The sequence below is a fragment of the Acartia tonsa genome, chromosome 9, assembly GCF_053477335.1.
Source record: "Acartia tonsa isolate MP-2025a chromosome 9, ASM5347733v1, whole genome shotgun sequence".
Lineage (NCBI taxonomy): Eukaryota > Metazoa > Arthropoda > Copepoda > Calanoida > Acartiidae > Acartia > Acartia tonsa.
The window spans coordinates 37,300,079-37,321,692 of record NC_137268.1 but is presented as its reverse complement, the minus strand read 5'-3'; the positions used below and the strand labels follow the sequence as shown (position 1 = coordinate 37,321,692).

At 31.7% G+C, this 21,614-nt stretch overlaps 1 protein-coding gene across 1 annotated transcript in view; it reads right to left on the bottom strand.

Moving 5' to 3' along the window:
• The window catches only part of LOC145328859 (uncharacterized), a 98,302-nt gene that overhangs the window by 56,530 nt on the left and 20,158 nt on the right, over window positions 1-21,614 (bottom strand). The window contains exon 2 of the mRNA XM_080172767.1: window positions 10,172-10,221. Coding sequence (XP_080028893.1) covers window positions 10,172-10,221 — 50 coding nt within the window. The remainder of the gene's footprint in view (window positions 1-10,171; window positions 10,222-21,614) is intronic.

Here is a 21,614-nt window from a genome sequence, read left to right as displayed (position 1 = left end):
CTGTTAGCTGATTTCAAAGACCCAGTAAAAAATCGGGACAGTGTCTCGCCTAACACTTAACAAACAGACATAAATCTACATTTCTCAGTATGTTTTGCTATTAGATAATATTTTTAAAAGATTTTTCAATTTGAAATCCGTTAAATTCCTGTTTATCATGTGTATAAATCATATAAATTTAATTTTTATCAAAAGAAGCTCAAAATGACAATTCAAAATCTTTTTACTGAAAGTTTTTATTCACCACCTACCTACTATACATATGTACAAAACGCAATAAGTAAATAAGATGTTGGCAGTTATAATTTTTGGTGACAAATTAAAAAGAATTTTCAATCGCATAGCTTGCTAAATAGTTGAATGTTCGTGTGTGTTCTGTAAATATTTCTTATTTGAACCTATCAAAACTGTTAACATTTCTTCAATATGACGTTAATTTCGCTTATCTTTATCTATAAAACAAGAAGACTGATGTCTGTCTGAAGCTTAAGATCTCTAACCACTGCACTGAACCGATTGTGCTCTACTCTTTATATTTTGATCTTGGAATTTTCTAAAGATTTTTCCCTTCCAATACAAAGTCTAAAGGTATATTAGCTAGTAATATATCAAAGGTATCATAGCTGGAATATTTTCATTAATCTATAATATAAAGTAGAACGATGTTTGTTTGTTTGTCTGTTTGTCTGTCTGTTTGTCTGTTTGTCTGTTTGTTTGTAGCGAAGGATCTCGCTAACCGCTGAACCGATCGGGTTCTCCTTTACAGGGTAGCTTCTCATAGGTCCCGAGAAGGTTTATAACTAAATTCTTGGGGGGTTGGGACACCCCCAACCCCCCCAAAAATGAAAAATACCCCCCCTACAAATTTTTTTTTTGCTTTTCAAAACAAAAATTAAAATAGACGGGTCGACTACCCCCCTCTAAAAAAAAATCCCCCCCCCAATTTTTTTTTTTAATTTTTCTTTTAAATCTAATATACGGAAAATTGGTTTGATTAAACCTCTTGGGGCAAAGCCCCTAGAGGCTAGGGGCGAAGCAGCTAGTTATGATTAAAGTAAGAGAATAGAGGGGACACGAGCTATATGCACCCTCTACCCACGTGGTGGGGACCCTGTCCCGGCGGAAATATTAATACAGCCGAGTCGCTACAAAAGAACAAAAAGCAATTTGCTAGCAGACAAAAGTTTCTCCACCACTTGGGCCAGGCAGTTATATGGATTACACATCTATACTTATAAATTGGATGGTGTTAGATATTTTCGACTCGCTTGCAACTATAAATTGGTCTTTGCTGATAAACAATAAGCAATATTACTTGAGTTTTTAAAAGCGACGCAACTCTATATTGATTAAAAGAATGCCCGTACGTCCATTTTAAACATGTTGATTTTTTAACTTTTTAACAACGAATTTTTATGTGATCAATTATCCGATTGATCTGATTTTTGGTATATTGATTCTTAGGACAACAAAGTATAAAAAATGTAAGTATGTCATTGTCCATAAACATTATCCTGTATGAAGCAGTTTTTTTTAACAAATTTACTTACAATTTTGCTTCGACTCTAATACATCTATATTCAGATTATTCAGTTCTGACACTATACAAGTGTTAATGTCCGTTTGTCCTACCGTTTCAGTGCTTTGCTTTTATGGATGTTTTCATCCTTGTTTAAGTTTCAATACTAACTAGATTCAAAGCATTTTGCTTATTTGCTCAATCAGAAATCTTGATATTTATAATTTTGTTTTCTAGCTATGTATTTATGACTGTTGTTATTCTTGTTGAATTTATGACAATAAGTCTCCGCTAACAGTTAAGTTATCCCCTTAAACTTATATAGCTCAGAAACAGAAATGTATTTACAAAAAAGTAAAACATAAAACGTACTTATTATTTTTTTCTTTTTTTGATTGGTTTTATATAAAGAAATCATAAAATATGATACATATAGCTTTCTTTTTAAAGAAAGATATCGTTAATTTCTTTAACTAATTTTGGCAGATTTACAGAAAGGCCCAAATTAAAGAAAAGTTTATGTTCTTAAAATGCACAGCGACCCGTTCCCCCTAGTTTTAAGGCATAGGGAAAAAAACTATTGCCTGCTTATTTTCAATTTATTATAAAAATGACCGAGTCGTTTAGCTATCGAAAAGCATTTTAAGGGAAAGCACCTAAATATATCCTTACTAGAGTTGGCTCGATATAATTATCTCCCTATTGGCTAGTTTTCTATAAGCATATCTATTTCTCAATAAATCTATTTTCCTCACCCGGCATTACTATCTAAAAGAAAGTAAGTACTTAATAATTTAAATGATTAAGATTTTTTAAATTATATTTTTTTCTTTACATTACCATCACCAAAGGGTTAATGATGATAATTACAATTTTAGTTTAATATTTGAACACACAAAATGTCGCCAAAATCGAATTCTTTTAAAACAGAGTTTTCTTAAATTTATTATATAATAAATTTAAATTTTCTTTTTTATGATTAGAAATTAAATACATCAATATAAGGTAAATAGCAACATGAAATGAAAAAAATGAATTTATTTTTAATAAAGTAAAATAATGGGTCTTATCGTTCTGAGCAATGAGAGTTTATTATGGATTATTGAAGCACTATAAGTTTTAAACATATATTCCTTGGAAAACTTGAGCTCGTTTATAGACATTTATTTCCTATATAGATCTGACATGGATCTTGAAACAATTAAGCAGGCCGTTTTGTACATGTTAAAAATTGGAAGATTTCATTAAATAAAAGTTATCGCAAATATACTTAGTAAATAATAAAGTAACAGGATGTATGTTTGTCTGACTGTATGCGTACTGAAGGATCTCGCTAACCGCTGAACCGATTGGGCTCTCCTTAACAGGGTAGCTTCTCATAGGTCAAGGGAAGGTTTATAAATATTTGGGGGTAAGGTTACCATTTCCCTCCCAAGAGAAATCATAGCATAAAGCGGTATCGTAGAGACTTGAGCGCAACATAGGTAGGTATTGTAGAGACTTGAACCAAAAAAAAACATTTAAAGTGCCACTAGAGGCCTCTAGGGGCGTTTTCGCTAGTATATATATATATATTTGTTTTCTGAATCCATCTCCCTGTCTGATTAAAGATGGGCCTAAGGCTTTGGAACTTGTGGCTTCTGGAAAAAGGATGTTTTATTGAATGTGGTCGCAAAAGAATGACGTCTCTACAATATGGCTTAAAGACAACAAGAGAATATTAGCTAGGAAGAAAACAATTCAGCTACCAAATTTTTATTATTTAGTTTGTTTTCTCTGCATTTGAATAACAAATATGGTATATATAGGTTTTTTGTAAAAATTCTATATCATGGATACATTAGACATATGGAGGACAAAATTGAATTGAACAACATTTTTTTTTATTTATGTTTTGATTTTAAAATATTTTAAATTAAAATGCTGAGGAGATATATACATTAGTTAGTTTAAATGGCTTAAACCCTACCTATAAGCAATACATTATTTCATAAGAATTGCACATTAAGATCTTAGTAATTTCTTTCGCAATTATCAATATTTTGCTGATTTTATATTTACAAAGCAAAGAATTACTTAGATGCCTAAGTGTGCTTATTCAATTGAATCATAGAAAAATTAACAAATAGAACACATATTTAATTCTTCTAACTGCCTAAAGATACTTAATAAAACTTAATGCTTATTGGATAATAATATGAAGGGAAGGGACATTGAACTCTAATCATACGGACACGAAAAAAAAGAAAGTGTTTCATTTGTTGGTTTATAAACTTTCGGTGCTTAGTCTCTTGATTTGGTTGCACAGATTAGAAGAGTAAAAACTTTTTCAATAATTAACTAAATCTTTATGTGGGCTAAATTTGTTTATAAAATTGGGGGATGTGAATTATAATCCAAAATATTAATTTAAAAAAAAATATATTTTATAGTAATCCGTTCGACGGTCACTCAAAAATAATACAAAAATAGAAAAATCTAGGAGATATGACCAACACGATAAGGTCCTATAAAAAAGTCTTTTTGTTTAAGCATTACATGAAATGAATAAGTTTTTGATATTGTTACTGTATTACACTGATGTTTTTAAAAAGCGAAGCTTTTCTATAATAAGGGTCGGTCCGACCGTCCATCAGTCTGGAATGGATAACTTTTTTATTAATTTAAGCATGTTAAATTGTTTAATAAATTTCAAACTTTGCATGGTGATTCCTGTGGCAACTCTAATCGTTGCCAGAATGTCCGTACGTCCAGTTTAAACATGATGATTTTTATCATCTTTAACACAAATTTTTTACAATACGATTTATTTGATTTTTGAATACTGATTCCTATGAAAACAAATTACAATATTATAAGTGAAGCATCTCTATAATCAAGTCTAAAAATGTAAGTATGTTCTTAAACATTATCCTGTATTTAAGCAATTTTTAAAGAAATTTACTTACAATTTTGTGTCGACTTTAATTCATTTATATTCTAATTATTCAGTTCTGACACTCTACAAGTGTTTATGTATGTTTGCCCTTCCATTTCAGAGCTTCGCTTCTATGGATGTTGTCATCCTTGTTTCTTTATTCTTTATATTCAAAGACCTACAGTATGATTGTTCTTTAAAAGCCTTTTAAAACAACCTATCCAAACTTCTAAACAAATGTTCCATGTTCTATTTGTTAGTCTGTGTTCTTTACTTTCGGGGCATATAGAACTGTATAGAACGTGACACTATGTACAGTATGTCAGGGATAAAGTAACTGTGATTATAGCTAGGAAATGCAGGTAGGGAGGGAACATTGGGCTGTTTATTAAACTTGTCCCCAAAGTTTTGTAATGACGTTTTTTATTTGTTGGCTCAACAACTTTGGGAACTTTTCATAAATTTTTATTGATTTGTTCAGTAAGTAAGTGTCAAAATGTTTCAACTATTAATAGTAATCTACATAAGGTATTATTTTGTGTATCATCATTGTATTGGGGATGTACATCAATTTATCGCCCATTGTCTTTATCCCTTTAGATCCCCGAGAAAATAAAAAAAACAGGTTTTTGAGGAAGATTTGTTTCTTGGCAGATTTTAGGCTATTTTGGGAAGAGAATGGTTACCATTTTTAATAAACCTTCGAAAAGTATCTGCTAGTAACTTTTGGTTTATCATTTCAGCGTTACTTATTTTCTTTATTTTTTAAAAATTACCTATCCATATACATCTGCGCTTAACTGTTTTTAAATAGGATATATTAGCTTTTTATGTTTACTTATTATTGGCAATACCATTTATTGGCATTTTTAGGTTTCCTAATGTATTTTTTGGGGGTAGTAGAATAAAGGACATTAATTTTATTTTTGTTTTTTGCCTTCTGCTTCTGCTGGATTTTTTTGCTGTAAAAACAAGGATGACAATATACAAATTTTACAAAATCAGTTAAATGTAATTTCCATATTAATTAAGATTTGTTCTGATTTGTTCTCCTTTTAAGGGGTGCTCCTAAAAGAGTTCTGAGATGGTTTTAGTTCATTTTATGTATAAGTAAGCCTAGGGAAGGTTTTAGGCTGCCTTTGAATACAGCGCACCTGCTAGTCGTTATAAGATTAATATTTTAAATAATTTTTTCTTTGATAAAATTACCGAAATTATGATTTCAAGCAAGGCTACTGCATAAAACACTATGGCAGTCAGTCTGAATGTCCATGCGTCTAAGGAAGGAGTTGTTTTGCAAGAAAATTAATTCTGAAATTTAAATAGATCTATTTAAATAAATTATTTAATTTAGATAATATTTAAACAAGGATGACAACATCCATAAGTAGCGAAGCACAAAAAATTGTGGATGGGAATACGTAGAAGTAGATTTAAAGTGTATTTATTAAAGTCAAGAATAGATTTATTGGAGAAAATAAACACAAAACCTTGTTTTATTTTGTATGATGAAGACGGTTGAAGTAAATTACATACTAGATGCGCATAACAATGGAAAAAGATATTTTGAAACTGTTAATGCAAAAAAATTAAAATTGGACCAAAGATATGGGGAAATGTGTCAAACATAAAAAAAATAGCCAAAAACCTGCTAAAAGGCAGTTTGACCGCCATTGTTTCTTTTCTTAAAACGCCAGAATTTTGATTTTAATATCTTTAACTGAAAACTTTTTGAAAATTGGACCATAAACACCAAAGATATGGGAAAAATCTGAAAAATATAAAAAAAAATAGCCAAAAACCTGCAAAAAGGCAGTCTGACCGTCATTGTTGTTTTCTTCAAACGACAGGAAATTTTATTTTGATATCTTTAACTCAAAAAAATTTGAAAATTGGGCCATAAACACCAAAGATATGGGGAAAATGTGAAAAATATAAAAATAGCCAAAAACCTGCAAAAAGGCAGTCTGACCGTCATCGTTGTTTTCTTCAAACGACGGGAAATTTAATTTTGATATCTTTCACTGAAAAAATTTTGAAAAAAAAGATATGGGGAAAATTTGGAAAATATCAAAAGAGCCTAAAACCTGCTAAAAAGCAGTCCGACCGCTATTGATGTTTTATAGTTAATTGTGCTCCTTAATGATGGAAATCTTGTCAAAAAATTTCAGCTCTCTGTCTTTTATAGGAGCCGAGAAAATCACGTTTCCCCCAATTCATTAATCACGGACGGACGGACAGACGGACGGATGGACGGACATTGTGAATTATAGAGTAGCTTCGCTACTAAAAAAGGTCTCTGTGAGAAAATTACATATAATATCGGAGTATTCCAAGATTTTTAGAGTAATCAATTACTTTAGTTATTACTCATTATTGCTTTGCGCCTAGACTTTAGGGAAGGGCGGGTATGTCAGGAAAATAGCCTAAAACCACCCAGAGACATGCAAAGTACAACCCATTCGTATGACAAATTTTCAATATCTTTATCTTTAGACAAGAAAAATCTTTATTACTTTATATTATAGTACCAGCGGCTGTGCCCCTAGCAGAAAGTGCTCTGTAATCAAAGTGGATGAAAAGGGCAAATTTGCATAAACCCATCCAAATACTATTTCTAAAAAATAGTCTAAAACCATCCCTGAACTTATTTGAACCTCTCCTAAGTAAAGAACCCAATCGGTTGAGTAGCTATCAAAATCTAAAGCTACAGACAAAAAAAAACTTGCTACTTTATATTATAGGATATATGTATACTTTTGAAAATGAATTCTATACAAAAAAATGCTCGAATTAAAAATAATAATCCTGAATTTTAATGTTTTCCTTCCTTATACTTATTTGTATTGTCAGAGAAAGGAGACAATTAATAGCAAAAGTGGAAACATATCAGAAAAAAACGTATAAGCATAAGGTCTTTGTGGGAAAAAGGGTGTTTTTATAATAAAAGTTTTCTAGAGTTGGTTACTTGAGGTTGGGGGGGAAGGGCAATTCTTTTGAGGAAGGCAATTATCTCTAGGAGTATTATTTCGTAAAAGAGTGGTTTTACAATCCCCCCCCCCCCATAAAAACATCTCAGGACCTATGCGAAACTACATTGTAAATAAGAACCATATCGGTTCAGTGGTTAGTAAGATCCTTTGTTACAAACAGCCAGACAGACATCCTGTTACTTTTATATAAGAATTTCCATCCATATTTGCGGGTCTCTTATTTGTTGAGGATATTATTGAACCATATAGGTTCAGTGGTTAGCGAGATCCTTCGGTACACAGAGACAGAGAGACATCCTGTTATTTTATATAAGGATTAACTATCCATTTCTGTGTGTATCTTATTTGTTGAGGAGGATGTCATTGACAGAAATGGCAAAATTAGGTAAAATTGGAGAGCGAGAGTTGAAGCAATGGATGTACAATATACGTGGATATTATGACAGGGGAAATATTGGGTTGCTATATTGGTCGGTTCGTTCATCCACTAGGAGGAGAGTGGATGTGGTAAAGAGGGTTGGATTGGATAGGGGGGGGGGGGGTCGTTATTTTAAGTTTCAATTAATTAGAGTACATGATAATCTGGTGTAAGATCCAAGTTATAATAAATCTATTGTTGAAGTTAATAATATTGTATATGTTTGTTTGTGTGTGTAGTAGTATATAATATGTTTGTTTACTATATGCATAGAATCTCTAAGAGTTCAGCTTCCATCACTAAGATAGGTTGTATACACTATTAGAGTAAATGTTATTAGAGTGTCTTTAGGTCAAATTTCATAGAGTATATTATTAGTAGATTACAACCCTTTTCATTTTTTATTTGCCCAATTTTTAGTAGCGAAGCTAAAATTTAATTCAGTTTGTCTGTACGTAAGTCGGATAATCTGTAAGTCAGTCCGTAACATTATTGGGGAAATGCAATTTTCTCGGATGCTATTGAAGATAAGCGGATTAAATTTTTGGTGAAGATATCCTGTATCAATTAGCATTAAGTGTATAATTTTATAATATACATTTATTACTGTTTCGATCTTGTTTACATTAAAGTAATTTATGTGTTATCATATAAAATACAATGTAATATGCCCATCAGGTCGTGAGATCTTACAGGACAAATACGAGGAATTTTTTACAGGATTATGCAACATTTACATAATAGCATCTTATATAATGATTTCTATGTTTTAGATTATAAAATTAGTAAGTAAAAAGCTTTGAAAATTAGGCTAACTTTAGGGAAATCCACACAAAAATATAGAAAAATTGTTACTCGTTATTGATTAGCTCGAAACCGACATGCTGTTGTAAAAAGTAGGGTTGAGCCGGATATCCAGTCATTTTCAATATCCAAACGAATACCGGATATTGAAACTATCCGGATACCGGATATCAGGCTGATTTCTAATTTCGGATATCCGGTAATTTGCCGGATATCGAACGTTGTCCAGATATCCGGCATTAAAAATCAGCCGGATATCCGGTATCAGGCCAAAAAAGTATCCGGCCCAACCCTAGTACCTACTAAACACGTCAGTTTAAGCTTCATTATCATGGATGTTGATATCCTTGTTATAAAACGCACATGGTAAATGTAATAATACCAACTAGTTTACTTAATTCACCAACATTAAGCGAAGGACATAGAAAAAAAAACAAGGATGACAACATCCATAAAAGCAAAGCTCTGAAAAGGTAGAACAAACGAACATTAACACTTGTAGAGTGTCAGAACTGATTAATTAGAAAATACAAATATATATAAAAGTCGAAAAAACTATTAAGTTGTTAAAAACTGCTGAAATACAGGATAATGTTTGATGACATACTTACATTTTTAGGATTATAGAGATGTACTTTTTTGTCCTAGGAATCAGTATTCCAAAAATCAGATCAATCGGATGTTAATATCACATATAAATTTGTTGTGAAAAAATCGACATGTTTGAAATGGACGAACCGACGTTCTGGTAATGATTATAGAGTTGCTACCTAACTACTACAGGAATCACCATGCAAAATTGAAATCAATAGGACAACTCTAACATGCCTAATTTAACAAACAGAGCTATCCGTTCCTGACGGACGGACGGACCGACCCTTGCACTTTTAAAGCAATTATGGTTTGTTTATAAAAAAATATATAAATAAAAGATCTAGATACATACTCTATACATTAGAGTAAAACACTAGAGGGAGAAAGGGTTAAATAACTGTATCTCCCCCTTGCATTTACCTTCTGCAACCTTTCTATTGCGTTATTGAGAATCAACCAATGGTGTCGCTATATTAATAAAGCCAAGTAGCAGAAAATAATTTAGAAGCATACGAAAAGGTCATTGAAAAAGGAAGGGAGGTAGTTGTCTGTATACATATATACATCTATACTATAGATCAATTCTCTATACATCAGCCAATAGGAAAACATTGAAGGAACCAACTAGCCATATTATTGGTTCATACATTCTGACATACTAAATTTATAGAGTAGCTACTAGAAAGGGAGGGGGCATTGGGCTGTTTGTCCCCAAAGTCCCCAAAATTTAATAATAACGTTTTCGTATTCGTTGGTTTAACAACTTTAGGGACCTTTATTAAATTTTGATTGGTTGGTTTATGAAGTTAAGTGTCAAAACGTGAAAGGGGTAATTTTGTGTATCATCATTAGGGATTTAAATAAAATTATTGGCCATTGTCTTATCCCTTTAGATCCCTGACAGCTACTCTTCTGAAAATATTTACCTGAAACTATTCTTGGTTTGAAATCTTGACTGAAGATTAGATACTCGATCCTAAAATATAATTTTATTGTATAAAAATGGATATAGAATACGTGGGTATATTGACAGGGGAAAATTTGTCGTCAATTTAGTTTGCTAATATAGACCTCATTCGTTGATAAGGGATTGGAGGGGGACGGGGTATATGGAGTGGATGAGAGGTATAGTTATTTTAGCCAGTTGTGAGTATCACTTTATGTACATGAAAATCTGGTGCAACATCCAAGTAATAAGACTAAATTTAGATCTATCTTTAAACCGTTTACGAGATCTAAAGAAACAAACAAAGAACTAATTGCTTTAGTAACATGACTGAGGTTGAGATTTGTAAAATAAGAATTATTAAACCATAATGGGTAGTTTTGAAACATTATCCCTAGAAAATAATTATTTAGTTCCCTATTATTATTTCTGGAAATAATCATTAGCAATCATTAAGTAAGGATAATTTTCAATAGAGGTTGGTGTAATACAGAGCAATTTATTCCTTCATTTCGTCACTTTTTTAATACCAATTCATGAAACATTTTTTTATAAAAGAAAAAAAACTTTTTAAAATTATTTTTTCATTTTTTATTTTTGAAACTAAAATTGAAAGGGGGGGAGGGTATGACTTTCTCCCATAACTCAATTGCCCCCAAGAGGCCTGTAGTTTTTTGTAATTTTTTGCCTGTATTTTAAGATCTCACATACCAAAACACCGGATTGAATTAATATTTCAGGAAAGCTTTAGATATGTATACGTATAACTATTATTTACGTGATTTTAAAGCTTTTCGCCTTTTTCTAAACATTTAAAACCTAATTTATGATGTGTATTGTATACTTTTAGGTTAAGCATACATATTTCGTGTATTTACTTTGGTTTATTACTAAACAGCAAAAAATTAAACAGCAAAAAATTAAACAGCAAAATAAATAAAAATCTGATCTATAAGCCTCTTGAGTAAAATATCCTTAGACAAACATAAATTTACCTAAAAATATCTAGGGACTTTTGTAAAGTTTTCATAAAATGGGGAACTCAATCGGTTATTGCAGTTGTTAGTGAGATTTTATAGGACAAACATATAAAAATTTACTTAACTATTCAATTGGAATAGCGGATCATAAATTGATATTGCTTAAGCAGAAGTACTAAATGCAAAGGATACTGATTTAATAATTTAATTTAAACAATAAAGTACTAATATATATAACAATTTAATCTGGTGTAACATTGTATGTTAACTCTCTCTATTTACATTGCGTAAATGAGCATAAAATTGTTGCTATTTGGCTGAGCATCAAAATAGCACTCCAAAATACAATCTTGACTAAACATTACAATCGAACATCAACTTTAATTGAATAAAAAATTTGTTCAAAGCATTGTAATGTAAAAATTACTACATTTTTTGGCGAAGCTACTCTATAATGTTTGTGTACATGATTCCGTCTGTCTGTCTGTAATGTTAGAAATAGCTGATAATTTACTTTCCCCACACTTATCTTCCCCTCCCTTCCAATACCCTTCTCTTCTTCTTTCCTTTCCTTCCCTATCCCTTAATATTCCTTTCCCTTCACTGCAACCAGAAATCTAAAGGGACAAGTCAATGGCCGATAAATTAATGGGCATCTCCAATGATTATACACAAAATTCCCCCTTCTATAGACTACCATTAGTAGTTAAAACGTTTGTAAACTCAACTTAATGAACTCACCAATCAAAAATCAACAAAAGTCCCCAAAGTTATTACGCCAACTGATATGTAATTGTAATTATAAAATTTTGGGGACTTGTGCAATAAACAGCCTTTTGTCCTCAAAAACTGATACACACTAAATACATTCTCTAGGTGCTCTATCTCTGTAAGAAATTGAATTGCTATAATGATGCGCTAAAGATATAATTATAATCATGAATTACTATTACGCGCGTTAGAGTGCATAGAGGTCTAAATGTTGCGTGCATACGCAAGCGCGGACATATAATCATAGATGGGAAGACGAAAACATATATTATACGTAAGTTTTCATGAGAAATTTGAAAAATTTATAACTATTTCAATATAAAATAAATAGGAAATAAATTTTGCTGTACACTTAATTTTGAATTTTTTAGAAAACTTTAAATATAATTAAGGGAAGGCGTATCATCGTTTTCTTGGAAATATATCAACCAGAAGCTAAATTTTTACATTTTGGGTCTACATTCCCTTTAAGAACTCACCTAAAAGCTACAGGATCAGCCGCAAATATTATAAATCTTCTACATAATAAATTTTGCTGTTTTACTGAAATACCGATAAATGCACATGTTCGATGTTTTTACATCTAAACTAATATTTTTACACAATATGAAGAACCATAATACAATTATAATAATAATATATATTGGTTCAGTGTTTAGTAAGTTCCTATAAAAACCATCAAAAAAACCTACATTTAAAATAGGTTATACTCACATCTATTGTAAGAAATTATTATGTTAAAATTAAAAAAATTTTTTTGCTTAATTAAGATGGTAAATTTGTAAGCATCATTTTAAGATATCTTTTAGATATATTAATAGCCAATATTCTTATATTTTTGTTGATATTCAATTAAAAATTTGCTAAATTGAATGCACTATATGCATGTAAGTTGTATAATAGCACATATTCTCACCTATTTTTGGTCTTTACTTCTCGGTAAAGGTAAACTCGTAGACCTTACATTATTGGAAATAATTTTTATAGGTTCTGTAGTTTCTAAATTGACTAAATGAGTGCCCTCCCAAAAAATAGTTAGTTATTAACCTTCTCATGACCTTTAGGAAGCTTCATTATAAAAGAACACTATTAAATATAAGTATTTTGAAGATGATTAAAGTCCCTCCACAGATTATTACGTCATACGATAGAATAGCCAATAAGAGGCCAGTATACACTGTACTTGACCAATGCAATGGTAAAATTTATGCTGGCCTCTCATTGGTTATTCTATCGCATGACGTCATAATCTGTGGAGGGACTTTAATCATCTTCAGTATTTTCTTTTTTTATGAAATTTTATATAATATTACGATATGTTTATTTTTGATATGGCTTAGAACTTGAGCGCAGTTTTTAGCCATCTGAAATGAATAAGTTTCTAAGAATTACTTAACCCTTACAGATCGGGCCCCAATTCCCACCTTAATAGATCGGGGGGGGGGGGGGCTCAAAGAGCCCCCCCCCCCCCTCTATCTCGGCTCCTGGTACAGATAAAGACGTAAAATTCTGGTGGTTCATGTGTATTTTTAGAGAAAATTACTTTTTCTAGTCATAGCAGTCAGACCGCTCCTTAGCCGCTTTTTAGCGGCCAGCCGCTAAGTTTTAAAACAGCTGTAGAGCGGCCAATTTTGCAGCTAGGATGACCAAATTTTAGGACAAACTTTTATTTTTCATAACAAAAAAATTACTTTTTCTGATCATCGCCGAAAAACGGCAAATAACGGAAACCGCCATTTTCGGCGGTTACGGCGGTAAAACGGCGGTTGGCGGCGCAAATTAATATTTTTATCTGTTTATTATTGCTCAAGGATTTACCAAAAAAAATTATAGGTCTCTAGCTGTAATAGAAGCCACGATATTCATGATATATGTCTGTAGTAAAAGCCGGGCAAAAATCAGTCATAAAGTCGGTCAGGGAGCGGTCAAACGGTCATAACACCACTTTTCTCAGATGGTCATTGATATCTAAGTATTCACCAAAAAAAATTTAGGTTTCTACCTTATACACAAAAAGTCATAATGTAGAAATTAAGATTTATTTAGAATTTTTTCTAATTTTTTTTGCTACCCAACCGACTTTGACCGGACACCACGACCGACACAGAGCCGATATCCAAATAAAATCAACTCTTGCCGACGTATAATTACTAAACTTAAAAAGTCATGAAGTTACAGCTCTCCATCTTACCTACAAAAAAAATGAGATTGAAAAAACTAGAGGGGGGGGGGGCTCTTTGAGCCCCACCCCCCGATCTGTAAGGGTTAAAATTCATTTCAATATGGCTTCAGAGCAAATTTATATCCGCTGAATTAGAACCAGTTCACAGTTATACTAAAAAATCATGTATAGCGTCGCATTACAGACAATTTCCCATGAATATTAAAATATAAATCATAAAATTAATACGAGTTTAATTTCACTATCTGCGGAAAGCTGTCTATAATACGATGTGATAAATAAACTATTACAGAATCAATGCTGTATTGTTTGAGACTAATATATCAAAGTTCAAGAGTGATCTTTTAATAGGCAGTTTGAATAAAAAATACCGGAATTGTATGCAATAAGTTTTTTTTGCCCATCATCAAATATTTTTTTTTTCATACTTATGAAAACACAGTACACATAATACATAATACAGGGCTTGGCAGCTGTAGCTGAAATTAATTAGCTCTTAACAAATAAGGAGAGGGTTTACCTAAGTCCTGCAGCAGCGACCAACAACCCTAGCTTTTAACAGTCGTCAAAAGATACTGATACTATATTTTTTTGTTATAATGCAACTTATTGTATAAATTTTATTCGATATAAGTCATTGCTTAAAAATCCTCGATTTTTCAGCAATTATCAGCGAAACCCTGAAACAGCCGAGTCGCTACAAAAGAACATAATGCAGTTTGCTAGCAGTTAAACTTTTAATTGGTAGGTAAAAATGAATTCTTTTGCGATGTTCCTCTATTCATCGTTAAATTTATTTCAATTGTTGCAAAATTTAAGACAAAGACCAAATTGTGTTCAAAATCAACCATTTGACGTCCTAAGAATATGGGATTATCCATCTCTTTTTTAGGGGTTTTCTATCCACTTCTTCTCTCATCTCCCTCATTTTTATGACGTCACATGGGTGATTTTTAATACACTTTGTCAAATTTAGCTTTCTTAACGTAATTCCAAATTACCAATGCTATATGGTTATTTTTAATATCTTAGTTTAGGTTAAATGCCATAAATTTGGCAACAAACTTTATATTAACAAGGATGACAACATCCATAAACGCGAAGCTCTGAAACGGTAGGACAAACGGACATTAACAATTGTATAGTGTTAGAACTGAATAATCAGAATATAAATGAATAAGAGTCAAAGCAAATATGACGTCACAGGAATCGTCTTCCTAAAAAGTGACACAAAAGTTATGTAGTTTAGTCTTTCTCAAAATTGCGAGTAAATTTGTTGAAAAATTTCTTGATACAGGATAATGTTTATGGACATACTTACACTTATAGAACTTGATTATAGAATTGCTCTGCTTATAATATTGTACCTTGTTATCCCAGGAATCAGTATACCAAATATCAGAACAATCGGATAATTAGATCACATAAAAATTTGTTGTTAAAGAAATAAAAAAATCAACATGTTTATAAAAGACATTCTGGTAATGATTATAGAGTTGCATTATACGCTTTCTAAATCGTAACTAACTCCTACAGGAATCCCCATGCAAAGTTTGAAACCGATAGGAGTGTCCCTTCGCTTCGCTTTTAATAACTTGCTTACTAACAATTAAACAATATTATGGGAAATATTCCAGGAAAATTAATACATTATCTTAAATTCACACAATTCTAGCTTAAAGCTAACAGAGAAAGGCATTAGGATTATTGAAAACATTTTCATAAACAGAATGGAAAAAAACATTTTATCAGGTGTCAAAATGAAATAAAATAATTTAATAATTCTAATATAAAATGGAAGCTCTTTCTAGTGTCTAATTAGTTTAATTGACCAATGGTAAGCAAGTATGACGTCATTTTTTATAGACACTGTGAAAAGCTTCTATTAAATGAGTAAGATGTATATGTGTATATGTCTTAACCTATTTGGTTCTCCCTTTCAGTGAAGCATAGAATAAGCCTTGGGAAGAATTTTATCCCTTTTGGGAGGAATTGCTGGACCCTTCACAAGAGAAACTATCACAGATTAAAACTGGTATTAATTTTATGATTATTTATCTAAAAATTATCTTTAGTACTATATGCTATACATGGTTTTCTATTGTGGCTGAGAACCAGCTCTAATCCTGCGGATATTATTCGGTTTCAAATCAGGTTATTGGTCAGATTTTATGCTAGGTTACTGATTTCTTTTATAATAATTATTAAAATCTTTGAGAATTATATTTATCTGGTAGTTGCATGCCGTGGTTACGGGACTTTGTAAATGAGCAATGAGATACTGTCAGGAAGTTAGGTATGGGAAATCCTAAAGTAGTAGGGTTTTCTGTCTGAAGCTTAAGATCTCAATAACTACTAAACCGATCAAGCTCTCCATTTTATGGAAGCTTCTTTAGGTCCTTTGATTGTTTTAGGCTATTTAGTTCTTATGTCCCCTACCCTACGTTTCTCCAACTCTCTCCTTAGTTTTATCTGTCTCCCTCTCTCTATATTTCTCTCTCTCTCTCTCTCTCTCTCTCTCTCTCTCTCTCTCTCTCTCTCTCTCTCTCTCTGTCTCTCTCTCTCTCTCTCTCTCTCTCTCTCTCTCTCTCTCTCTCTCTCTCTCTCTCTCTCTCTCTCTCTCTCTCTCTCTCTCTCTCTCTCTCTCTCTCTCTCTCTCTCTCTCTCTCTCTCTTACTTCTTATTTCTATTAATATGGTATTGCCTTAGAATATAACAACCTATCCATTTATCCCTGGAAATATAGCCTGTCCATAGATATTTCATTTAAGCAATATATGCTTATCAACCTTAATACTTAAGATTTATAGTTATTAGTATTCATACAATGTGTTTAAAATAATAAGAAGCAAACAAGCATCATGATTAATAGGTCCTAGAACAAACGCAGGAGTCCCAAACGTCGGAGTGGACAAACGCAAGAGTAGAAACTTAACCTAACCTAACTATTTTAAACCATATTCTAAGTTTTTAAGTGCATAACCCCTGCAGGGGGTTTATTTGTATATTAATATCTTAACCTAGCCTAACCTTTATAGGAATACTTACTTGAATTAATATTATAACACGTTCGGGACACCTGCGTTTGTCCTGGAACCAATTATTACCGTTTCATATTCAAGTTTCAAAGTAAAAAGTTAAAATTATTGACAAAACTATCATAAAGTCTGAATTTGTCATAACTTTTTATCTTAATATTTTTAACAGTTTTAATAAACACCGAAGAAATATAGTTGTTCTGTTTGTAAGTGAGAGAGGCATTTATAATTAACTTTTGAGTTCGTTGGAATTTTCAAACTCTAATTTGTTTTTAAATGCAAAAATTTTCTACGATGATTGTCATAGCAAATAGGTACAATTTAGAAAGCGAAGCATCTCTAATCCTTATAATAAAGTAAAAGGATTTTTTGGTGTTTGTCTGCACCGAAGGATCTCGCTAACTACTGAACCGATCGGGTTCTCCTTAACAGGGTAGCTTCTTATAGGCCCCGGGAAGGTTTATAACTATTTTGGGGGAGAGTACCACCAGCCTCCCAAGAGAAATCGCCCCTAGAAAAAATTTCCCCCACCCCCAAAAAATTAATCTTTTTCAAAAACTAAAATAAAAAAATTGGTTTTGTGATTCAACTCCTCCCTCCTCAAGTGCCCTTAGAGGCCTCTATTGTTTATTTCATATTTGATGATTTAGAATTATTTTTAATGATGTACTTTTATGAAAAAGTCTTATGAAGATTAGATGCAATGTTATAATCGAAGCGTCGTTATAATCAAGTCTTTGAATGTAGTATGTCTTTATATTACCTACTTTATCAAAGTACTAGCGGCTACGCCCCTAGAGGCCTCTAGGTGCACTTGAGGAGGGGGGAGTCGAATTTTATAACCCAATTTCTTATTTTAGATTTTAAAAGAAAAAATTTAAAAAATATTTTTGGGGGTTAAATTTTTTTTTTTTTGAGGGGGTTGCCCGGTGCCCCCCCCCCCTCCCCATCATTTTTAATTTTAGTTATAAAACGAAATTTTTTTTTTTTTGGGGGGGGGTATTTTTCATTTTTTGGGGAGTTGGGGGTGTCCCACCTCCCAAGAAAATAGTTATAAACCTTCCCGGGACTTATGAGAAGCTACCCTGTTAAGGAGAACCCGATCGGTTCAGCGGTTAGCGAGATCCTTCGGTACAGACACACAGACACACAAACACACAGACAAACAGACATCCTGTTACTTTACTATAAGGATATATTTAAGATATTTCTTAAATTTAAAATAAATCCTGTTTATTTATGTGTTAATGTTCGTCTGTACGACTTGTACTACTGTATTGGTATGGGGGGATAATATGCCCTCCTGCTAAATACAATAGGATGTCGCATTTAAGCAATTTTGAAATCAAAATATTGAAAACTCAATGACTTATAATAAAATCTAAGAGACACCAAAAAATGACGTCATGAAATAAAGTTGTCCAATGAGAGGCCAGTATACATCGCAATTGACCAATGCAGTGGTAAAATTTTTATTCGCCTCTCATTGGTTATTTTTTTCATATGACGTCATTTTTTGGGTGCCGTTTGGCGCAGTCTCAAATCTAAGCAAACTTAATTCTCCAATTAATCATTATTAATGAATTATTATCATTATTGATATTATCTTATTGGATATAGAATATACATGGATATTATGACAGGGGAAAAATTGTCATCAATTCAGGTAGCTAACATTATTGGTCAGTTGGTTCATTCAGAGGGGATGGGGTAAAGTGGATTGGATCGTTATTTTAGCCAGCTCTTAGATCTACGTTATCAGAGTACATTATAATCTGGTGTAAGATCCAAGTAATAATAGATCCATTATTACTATTTAAATTTTCTCTGATTTTAATTTAACATTTGACCTCAAATAGATAGTTATGATATTGTCATTTAGTATAAATCTGTTTCGCTCTATAGATCATGTTTATATTACAGTTTGATTGTGAAATCTATTATGTATATTTAGGGATATGTTAATAGAGGATACATTAATCTTCCCTTTATTTCGTAATTATTTGTAGCTTCAAAATTGAAAATAAAATTTGGATTATGGAAAAAAACGAAGTAGCGTTTTTCGTCGTATTTTCACAGTAGCTTTTCTAATATTTCTAGCCTCAGCGGGGGGCTTTAACCCTTCGTTGCCAATATCCTAACCATGCGGGGCAATCATTAATTCAAAATAATATCCTAAAATAACCTATTAAGAGCTACTGTGAAAATACAACAAAACATAGTGAATTTATTTACATGATCATATAAAAATAGATAATGTTAACATTTTGTCGACGTAAAAATCAGGCTAATGATAATGATAATTTAGTGTAAGCCTATAAGACGTCTTTGTTGTAATGTTGTACTAAAAATACCTTTAATGCTATAATGCCGACTTTTGATTCAAGTTCATTTTTATCCTTATATTAATGAAACAGGATGTCTATCCATAGATATGGTCTGATATGTTTCTCCTTTACAGAGAAGCTTATTAGAGGTTCAGACAAGGTTCTTGACTATCTTTAGGTAAGGTAACACCACCCTTCCAAGAGATATCGCACAGGAAAAAAACCTTCCAAAACTTTTACAAACGAAAGGTGCCCAATAGTTAACAAAAACACAAAAGGAAAAAAATATCATAATGAAATTAAGGTATATTTATTTAGAACTAAAATAGATGTTTAAAATGGCCTGTCAAAATAATAAGCTCCCTCGGAAATTACATTTTGTAACCCCTGTCAAATTCTAATCATCTACAATTAAAATTATTCACGAGCCCAATTTATAAACGTTCTACAAAGTACTTGATCGATACGAAAATCATATTAAACATCAAGGAGGGGGGGGGGGCACTGAGCTGTTTATTACACTAGTCCCCAAAAGTTTATCATAACATTTTCTTATTCGTTCGTTTTACAACTTTGGGGACTTTTATTGGTTGGTTTATTAAGTTGAGTGTAGATTCATTTCAACCACTAATCATAATCTACATAAGGGGTAATATTGTGTATCATCATTGGGGATGTACATCAATTTATCGGCCATTGTCTTATCTCTTTATATTGGTATCATCATTGGGGATGTACATCAATTTATCAACCATTGTCCATCCTTTAAGATCCCTGATTAAGAATGTGATATTGAAAGCTCCTCTGCTAGCCTTACAATTTTTATTTAAAATAAACAAAATTTGCACATACTGCTGCTTTGTTAGGTGCATGATATTGATTGTAAGAGTTTGGAGAATGTCATAGTCAATAAACAGGCACAACTTAATCCATTAATAGGGTCAAACCCTCTTCATTTTTTATGAATTTGTCCACTACTTTTAAAATAATTCTGCTATTGTATTTTCTGAAATTGTAGCCCCTCTATAATTTGCAATGTTAAAACTGCAATAATTGGCAAATATTTAGTATCCTAAATATATTGCATAATAATAATAGATAATAAACATCTTTAAAATATGTACCTTTTTGTGCAATATTTGAGAATAGTTATTTATAGCATCATATTAAAGACAGCTTTCCCCAGATATTAAAATAAAAAATTATACTATATAAGTTTTTTTAACCCAAAGGGGCTGAGGGCCTGAGCTAACAAAACTGGTTTTATGATTTTATTTCAATATTCGTGGGAAATTGTCTGTAATACGAGACTGTACATTACTTTTCAGTATTGCTGAGAACCGGTTCTAATCCGGAGGGTATTAGTTGGTTTCGAATCCATCGATATTTGTTGACGCTTATTTCTATTAATTTCAATTTAAGTTTTATAAAGAAAACGTAAAAAATTGGGAGGTGGTCATTTTTTCTAGGTTTTACACTCTCCCAAAAAAGTTTTAAGGATTGATCTAAAAAACAGATCTATAGTATAAATGTATCTTCAGACAACTACCTCTCTTTCTTTTTCAAAGACCTCTTTCGTCTGCTTCTAAATTATTTTCTGCTACTTGGCTGTGTTAATACAAGCGACACAATTGGTTGACTTTCAATGACCCAATAGAAAGGCTGCACAAGGTGGTTGCGATGTGGAGGTACAATTATTTAACCCTTTCTCCCTCTAGTGTTTTACTCTAATATCGAAAACAATGCTTATAATATTTGCGAGTTATGCACTTTCCTATTTTTGTTAAATCAACAAATTTTAAAACAAAGAAATTTATGAAATCATGAAAATCCATAATTTTATTAAAATACTCATTTTTATAACAGGGATGATATTAAAAAGGCATTTTTTTCTTAATTATATCTTTTTCGTTATTTATAACTTGCGGATGTGCCCTTAGCAACTATTGAATCTGTATTCAATGGATTATAAAAAAAAGGCAGATAAATAGCTTAAAACCAATCCAATGCTTTGATCTAAAATTAAATAGCTTAAAACCCTTCCAGAATATATGTAAAGCTTCCTAAAAAGGAAAGATCAATAAATTAAGAAGCTAATGAAGTCTTCAGATTCAGATAAAAAAAA